This window comes from Rhipicephalus sanguineus, chromosome 2, assembly GCF_013339695.2.
Source record: "Rhipicephalus sanguineus isolate Rsan-2018 chromosome 2, BIME_Rsan_1.4, whole genome shotgun sequence".
NCBI classification, from domain to species: domain Eukaryota; kingdom Metazoa; phylum Arthropoda; class Arachnida; order Ixodida; family Ixodidae; genus Rhipicephalus; species Rhipicephalus sanguineus.
In genome coordinates this window covers 219,847,446-219,856,242 of record NC_051177.1, presented here as the reverse complement: position 1 = coordinate 219,856,242, position 8,797 = coordinate 219,847,446, and the positions used below count along the sequence as shown (strand labels likewise).

General features: G+C 50.0%; 1 protein-coding gene across 1 annotated transcript; it reads left to right on the top strand.

Moving 5' to 3' along the window:
* Positions 1–5,630: 5,630 nt before the first annotated feature.
* Positions 5,631–6,578, top strand: LOC119382242 (uncharacterized). Its single transcript, XM_037649954.1, has one exon. It carries the CDS (start codon positions 5,631–5,633, stop codon positions 6,576–6,578), a length of 948 nt encoding a protein of 315 aa, XP_037505882.1.
* Positions 6,579–8,797: the final 2,219 nt, after the last annotated feature.

Genomic DNA, 8,797 nt, shown 5'->3' with positions numbered 1-8,797 from the left:
GATTTTTCAGTGGGCTCAATGCTTTGTGTCAAGGGAATGAGCACGATCTCAGAAGCAGCACGCCATTAAGTGTACTCACTGATGTCCGGGACCGCTGTTCTGATAAAAGGATCACCAGGCCGGCGCGGAACACGCAGCACAGTCACAGCGACAACTGGAAAAGCGGACTTTTTAGAGCCCGTTGTAGAGTCTCTTAGGGCAACTAATACAAGTGCACATGCAAGGTACCCACTACGTCATAAATCATCGTAATTTTTCTGAAGTAGCGAAGTTCCCACTATGAAATTTTCGTAATTTTTCGGAAAATCGTGGTACCCGCTACACATCTGTATGGCATGCGCACTTTTTGCTGTGGTTGATGATGAAGAATTATGGCTGAGCACTTTACAGTGGGTGGGAAGCAATGTTGCAGAATGAGAGCCTCTATTTGGTTCCAGTTCCATTCCTGGGGATTAGGACTTGCCGCAATTCCGTTCCTTTCAATTCCTCGGAATGAAAAAAACTTAGCCCATTCGCACTCCGGGGATAGCCGGGCAGTTCAATTCCATTCCTGTAACTCCTCAACGTAGGAAAGGCACCTTGATAGTTTTATCGAGTGAAGAATGAACGCACCATAAAGCTGATGCCATCAGATGCATTAAGAACTGCAAAAGTACGCAAAACACGTTACCAAGGTTGAGGGATAGTAGCTTGGTGACATATCCCGTGCAGTACAACCACCCTGCTAATTCCCATCGGGCAGTTCTTCCGCTACCTATGGTCATCATATATATATATATATATATGAGCCACGGCCCGTCTCTCATTCATAGCGTCACACAGATATATATATATATATATATATATATATATCTGTGTGACGCTAGGAATGAGAGACGGGCCGTGGCTCATACGCCATCCTTTTATTCTATTCACGCGCACTTCTTCCTCGTCGGCTTCTTCCAGCCATTCCTGCCTTCTTACGTCATATATATATATATATATATATATATATATATATATATATATATATATATATATATATATATATATATATATATATACATACATATATATATATATATATATATATATATATATATATATATATATATATATATATATATATATATATATATATAGCATTTTCAGCATAAATGAACGAATGGTGATGTTTTAATAATGTTTAAGCTCAAATGTGTTAGTGCTAAAATGACGACATAGCGTATTTTTACGCTGGAAAAAATAGTATTCAAGAGATTAAGCCGTTTTGCCACGCGTCTGGAAGGATCGCGAATAGCAATAGAACTAAGATTTGGTTAATGGGGAACAAAAACCTCTAGATCTCCTGGTATTAGTTGGAACAATGCACCGCTCGGCCACCTTGTTTCTTTGCATCGAATACGGAACACTGGGCCGCACTGCTCGTCAGCACTGACGCTTGTCAAGCGCGCCTCGCAAGCATGGATGGGGTGAGGAGAAATTTCTGTGTTCGCGTGTGCGATGGTATGCAGTGTCTTCCTTGTCGCAAAGGTTATTTACGTGTGTCAGGTACTAAACTGCTTGTGCGAAAAAGATCAGGCTGTGCGTAGAGTATTCGCTACTTTCGTGTGGCGTTATCACTGGGAACCAACGCACTGGGGTGATTTATTTCTCCCTTCAGTATCTGCTGGGATAACTAACTTATGCCTCGGTTTGTAGGAGGCGCGTTGCTTATAAATGTACCGTGCTTGTAATCAGCCAAGCCATTTTAAAAATACTGCTTTATTGTTAAATTCGAGGCTCTGACTTACTAATGATTGAGGTTTGAAAAACAGCAGGTAGACGAAAACGTGCTCTATTTTCGGAAAAGTATGTAATTCCATTCCCATTCCATTCCGGGCAAAAGGCGCTTAATTCCATTCCCGATCCATTCCTCCAAGCGTTGTTCCCATTCCATTCCGGGGTCGCGAAATTGTAGAATGATTTCGGAGTCATTCCAGTTTTGGAGTGGCAACTCCGCAACACTGGTGGGAAGCATTAAAGCACACTTTGTGATATTACCATTCTGTGATGCAGGCCTGTAAGGCATTCTGAGCCCGGGCCCTAGGGGCCCTGGCCCAGCCCCCCCCCCGAAATTTTGGTGAAGTATGTGTTAAATGCGAAGCATTTCTTAGCGAACCTCAGGCATTTCGGCCGTTTCTATGTACGTATCTATCTATCTATCTAGCCGCCTACGTCTGGGCGCTCTCCTGGTCGTCTCTGTAACTTGTAATATACCAAAATTGGCCTAGCAGGGGATCAGCGTATGACGAACACGATTCACTGGTCGTGACACGAATAACGCAAAGTACATGTCGCGTACGTCATGAAACCCTTTCTCTCGGTCACGTGTGGCACATACCCGTAAACGAGAGTTAATATTATGCGGGTATGTGTCACAGGTGATACAGAGTCTCAACCAACACAGTAACGGCGAACACACACATTGACACGCAAGGAAAGTGATAATAATAGTAATCATTGTTGGGGTTTTATGTTCGAAAACGGCAATATGAAGACGCCGTAGCGAAGGGCTCGGCAAATTTTGACCATCGGGTATTCTTCAACGTGTACCGACATCGCACAGAACACGGGCATTCAGCATTTTGCCTCCATCGAATTGCGACCGCCGCGGCCGGGATCGAACCCGCGACCTTCGGGTCAGCAGCCGGGAACCTTAACCGCTACACCACAGCGGCGCACGCAAGAAATGTGAGGAAACTGAAGACAGAACACCCCTGGAAGACGCTCAAGTACGCTCCACTCGTCCACATGGTCCGCAATGTGCACCACGTGGATTACGCAAAAACCGCCCTCAATGCTTCCTACAATAATTATGCGGAGAGTACCAGGCCCCTCATCATTACCGGTGACTTCAACATTGATTTATCAAGACCCAATAACGCTTGGTCTTTATACTGCGTGAGACACGGATTGGATGTGGAGAGGACATCAGATCACCTCGCTGCCTCGTCCACGAACGGAGGCATCATAGATCATTTCATCGTAAGAGGCATCCAGGATCTCCACCAGCTGCACTATACCTCGTACTTCACTACACTTAGACTCCTCATAGCCGCTATCACGAACGGATCCGATTAACAAGTCCCGTCCAGCTGCTGGTGCTGACTGATCACGGTGATGATGACCTTGTTCAAGAACAGTCAAGAACCCCTTCTATACACAAACACACGGGTTCGTGAAACGTGCGTGCGTTCTCCGTCCATAAAGGAAAAATATAAGCATAACAACTGTAACTGTGACTGTAACGTACGAGCAGAGCGCCTGCGCGTGCCACTCGGCCGTGTATTTATCTAGGGAAGCTTTCCTGAATGAACCTTAGTTCCGAGTAGCGCCTGTCCTGTGCATCTGTGTTCCTTCTTTGTCATGTTCGGATTCGCGCTATCCGGTATTGAAGAATATAAGCACTACATATCAGCTTACCGCGTCTAGTGTTGGTAACACCCATGTGCCATCGTTACGCAACTGTAAACAACTGGTGATATAATACATATGCGACTCTTCAACAGATGAGTGTGCGTATACCACTTCCATATTTCGCTAGCGTCATTCCGTAACGTTTCGCTCAATATGAAAAATTACGCCACAGTCACCATCTGGCGCATGCTTCGCATAGCATCGATTGCCACGGTACGTGGTTTTTACCAAAAATAAATAATAAATATAGGTGTTTTTCTCAAAAAAGTCAAGGTAAGTGCCCCCCCTCCCCCCCGAAAGAAATCCGTGGCTACGGGCCTGGTGTGATGACCGGTTGTTATTTTATTCTTCTGCCACGCTATATTACGTATGTTAACACGATTCCTTGCCCGACATGACGCCTGTACCGAGTATTTTTGCGAAGGAGTTACAAGCACCAGTGTGGTACTGTGGTGGAAGGCCCGACTGCCACGCAGAGGGCGCGGGCTAAAGTCCCATCCGATCCTAAAAATTTGTATATCAATCATTTTTTCTTATTTCACGCGACAGCGGTCACGGACACCGGCGGCGGCGGACAACTATGGCGCCAAAATCAGCTGTTGTGATCTCATAACAGCTTTCGCTGTAACAAACTTCAGCGCCGACAATGCCCTCTCCACTTTGGCCTGCGTGAAAGGCGCGCAAAAGTCCACTTGCGTTAATATAATTATCTCTGGTGGCCACTGTTTTCGTTTTTCGCACAATTTCAACATATCTTTGCTTTGGAATTCCTGCCTGAGGTACGCGCTAATACTGTACCCTGGGATATGCTCACATTGCACGAGCTCAGTTTTTCCGGATTGCGAAGCTTTCTCGTGAACCAAAAAACGATTGAAAAAATTTCGGTTTCACTCCGAAACGGAATAATATACAAAGTTTTGGTTACGTTTTCGTTCCGGTCAAAAATACCGTTCTTTTCGTTTTTCGTTTTTGGTTTTCGTTCCATTCCGACACCCTGAACACCTCACGTTCGCAATTGCACGCACTGTGATACTGCGCCGATGTACTACTAACTGTACTTTGCGGTCACAATTCTTACAAACAAACACATAAACTAATGCACTAACTCCCGCTACTGACGTCTACACAAGAGCGCATGCGAACAAAACAATAAACAAACAAGAAAAGCTTTCGCATGAACCCTGAAAAAAACTCGCAAAGAATATTCTTGCTTCCTCACGCGCACTCGAAATCAAATGCCACGGCCGCTCTTCAAACACTCCTAACGTCGTTCTTAATAACCTACTCGTAGGACACACCCTAACACCCGCTCCGATGCATGTCGTTCTGCAACCACACAAAGCTTATCCTTAAAAGAAATCACATGCAACGCTTAAGAAATAAACAATAGTAGTTACTTAACAATATCTAGTAGCCGAGAAACCAAAAGAAAGCTATTCCAAAACCAAAATACACAATCAAAACAAAAATTCAAAAGGAAAGAAATCTGGTAGTGCCATTCTCTCCAAAGCTTGCCGCTGCCTTTCACTTTTGAGACGTACCCGCGGCGGTCGCCCTGCGGGCCTTTCTTGTCAAACGTGGACTACAACAATGGTGAAACCAATTCGCTTCGCCTCTGAACCCCTCCAAGCTCTTTGCTGGAGGCCTGCATTCTTCCCCTCGTTCGGCTACTTCTTGGGAACCATGGACCCTGCGCTCCTGCGCCCCATCAAACGCGCCGTGGATAGAACGACGGAAGAACTGACCCCTTCCCTCTGGCTGCATTTACGCACAATGCACTTATCTTTTTCGTTTCGTCTGGCGGTTCGGACGCATGCAAAGCTTTGACGCCGATGACAAACGCTTCGCTCTGCTTACTGCTCTCAAATGTTCAGAGCCTTTCTTCTGTAGCGCATCCTCTTACGTTGCGCCCCGAAACCGGGGCCTGCGGCATCGCAAGGACACAAAATAAAAACTGTCTTGCTAAGCCGCCGCCGCCGGTCGGGCGGCGCGGGGAAGAGGGAACAACTCGAACCGCGCTCCTTCTCTCCTATTTCTCCTCTTTCCCTTTCGCATCGCCCCGCGCGCCTGCTCGCGCTTTTGGGAAACAATAAACAGTTCCTAACCAGATGTTGCAGCTCTCGGTTCCTCCTGCGCGCGCTCTACAATTTGGTGACCCTGTTGCATACACGCCTTTAATTCAAGTTAGAGTCATGTCCCTCGCAGAGCCGGACGCACAACTGACACTAGGAACCACCATGCCACAAGATCAGGCAGATACCCCTAACATCGGCCGGAATTCCCACACTGCAGATGCCCCCGGTGACGCAGTCTCTGCGGTATCCCTACGCCTGCCACAATACTGGGAGCGCAACCCAACCGTCTGGTTCCTGCAGGTGGAATCGCAGTTCCACATCAGCCGTATAACATCGCAGCTGCAAAAATTCCACCACGTCGTCAGTGCACTGCCGCCTGCTGCAGCAGAAGAGGTCTCCGACATACTGGTTTCCTTCAGGACGAACCTCCCGGCAGCTCCCTACGACGAACTCAAGGCAGCGCTGCTCGACAGAACCGCTGCATCGGAACGGAGACGAATTCAACAGTTGCTCTCAACTGCGGAGCTCGGCGACCGGAGGCCCATGCAGCTGCTTCGTCAGATGGTGCAACTCCTCGGTTCGCGCGCCCACGCAATGGACAATGCTGTGCTACGCGAGCTGTTTCTCCAACGCTTGCCGTCCAACGTGCAAATGGTGCTGGTCATCGCTTCCACTATGGATTTACCGTCACTCGCCGCACTCGCCGACAAAGTCATGGAAGTGGCGACGCAGCACTTGCAAGTCGCTGCCGTCAGCACTCCTTCTACACGACCCCCGTCGTCATGTGCTGCTTCTAATTTGACAACCGCTACCACCTCGCCTTCCCACATCGACCACCTCTGTGACAGGCTCGAAGAAATAATCGTGGTAGCCACGCGACAAGACTATGCTCCACGCCGTTCGCGACAACGTGGCCGATCCTCAACCCCCCACCGTGCCGGGGAACGTGATCGGAGTGAGTCTACAGGCCCAAGCTTGTGCTACTACCATCGCCGTTTTGGAGCCGAAGCCCGCCACTGCCTGTTCCCATGCGCTTGGACGGGAAACCCGCCGGCCGACCACTAGCGGCGACAAGCGGTCAGGGCCTCGAGGAATGTCGCCTCTTCCACGTCGCCGATCACACCACAGGACAGAAATTTCTCATCGACACCGGAGCCCAGGTCAGCGTCCTTCCTGCAGCATGGTCAGAACGTACTTTGCCTGCCATTTTATACCTTCAAGCTGTAAATGGCACTCGCATTCCTGCGGTACGCGCAACGTTCCCTCAGGCTGAACCTGGGGCTTCGCAGACTGTTCCGTTGGGTGTTTTTAGTCGCCGACGTCGGGTCCGCAATAATAGGGGCCGATTTTCTTGCCAAGCATGGGCTCCTCGTCGACCTCAGGCACAAACGTCTCCTGGACTCAGCCACGAGCCTGTCTGTCCAAGGCATCGCTGCGGGCGCAACTACTGATGTGGCACCTTCCTGCGCTGCAGTAGCCTCAGAAACGTTCGCCGCCTTGATAAATGAATTCCCATCCCTGACCTCCCCACCAGATTGGACTCAACCTGTTGCTCACGACATTCAGCACCATATAATAACATCCGGCCCACCTGTTTTCTGCCGTCCACGGCGCCTTGCCCCCGACAAGCTCAAAGTGGCCCGTGCTGAGTTCGAGCACATGTTGGAACTTGGCATAATTCGACCGTCATCCAGCAGTTGGGCATCCCCCCTCCACCTGGTCCCTAAAAAGTCAGGTGACTGGAGACCATGCGGAGACTACCGGCTCCTGAACACCAAGACCGTCCCTGACCGGTACCTACTGCCCAACATCCAAGATTTCACCTCTGCTCTGCACGGTGCCACAATATTTTCCAAAATCGGTCTTGTTCGTGCATACCACCAAATCTCCGTGGCTGAAGAAGACATCCCCAAAACAGCCATAACGACACCATTCGGCCTTTTCGAATTTCTGCGTATGCCATTCGGACTTCGAAATGCTGCACAAACTTCGCAGCGCTTCATTGACACAGTGACACGCGGACTACCGTTCGTGTTCGCCTACGTCGACGATTTGCTTGTAGCAAGCTCGTCCTTCGAAGAGCATGTGCAACACCTCCGGCTTCTCTTTGAGAGGCTGGTAGCCAACGGAATCGTCATCAACAGCGGGAAGAGTGAATTCGGAGTGCACGCTCTCTCATTCCTCGGCCATTATGTGGACACCAACGGCATCCGCCCACTTCCCGACAAAGTGAATGCAATCTTAGAGTTTCCCAAGCCGACATCGCTTACCAAGCTCCGCCAGTTTCTTGGTCTGGTGAATTTTTACCGACGCTTCGTAAGAAACTGTACCGCGCTACTGGAACCGCTCGATCGTTTGCTTTGCGGCAAACAGCAGTCTGCCACACCACTAGCATGGGACAGTGCCGCGGAGGACGCCTTTCTTTCAATTAAGCGTGCCTTGGCCGAAGCCACCCTCCTCGTTCACCCAAATCCGGACTCTCCATTGGCGCTCATGACCGACGCATCCAGCTCGGCGGTGGGAGCGGTTATTCAACAAGAAGTTGATGGAGACTGGCAACCTCTTGCCTTCTTCTCTAGACGCATGAACCCCGCCCAAACCCGCTACAGTGTGTTCGGCCGCGAACTCCTCGCCATGTACCTGTCCGTGCGCCATTTCCGCCACCTGCTGGAAGGCCGATCGTTCACCATCTACACCGATCACAAGCCCCTGACCTACTCCATCGGTCGTTCCGAGTCCATATACACTCCACGCGAGGTACGCCAGCTTTCCTTCATATCGGAGTTTACGACGGACATTCGACACATTAGCGGCTGTGATAACGCCCCGGCGGACGCTCTCAGCCGCGTGGACGCCGTCACGCGCAGTCGTTCGAACAGCTCGACAGCCTCGTTTCCATTCAACCTCCGAGAGCTCGCAACAGCGCAAGAGAGCTGTCCGGACTTGACATATCTGCGCAACGCGACGACCTCTCTGCAACTGGAGCCAGTGACCTTCCAGAGTGTACCCATTGTTTGTGATACCTCCACCTCAGGAGGCACACCACGGCCATTTCTGCCCGTCGCCTTTCGCAAGCAAGCCTTCAACTCATTGCACAATCTCGCCCACCCTGGAATTCGAGCAACGCAAAAGCTCATCGCGGCTCGATTCGTCTGGCCTCGCATGAACGCGGACGTTCGCGATTGGGTGCGCGCGTGTGCACCTTGCCAGCGTGCTAAAGTTCACCGCTACCCGGTACCGCCACCACGCGGCTTCCTGCAACCTGATGAACGGTTCGCGGTGGT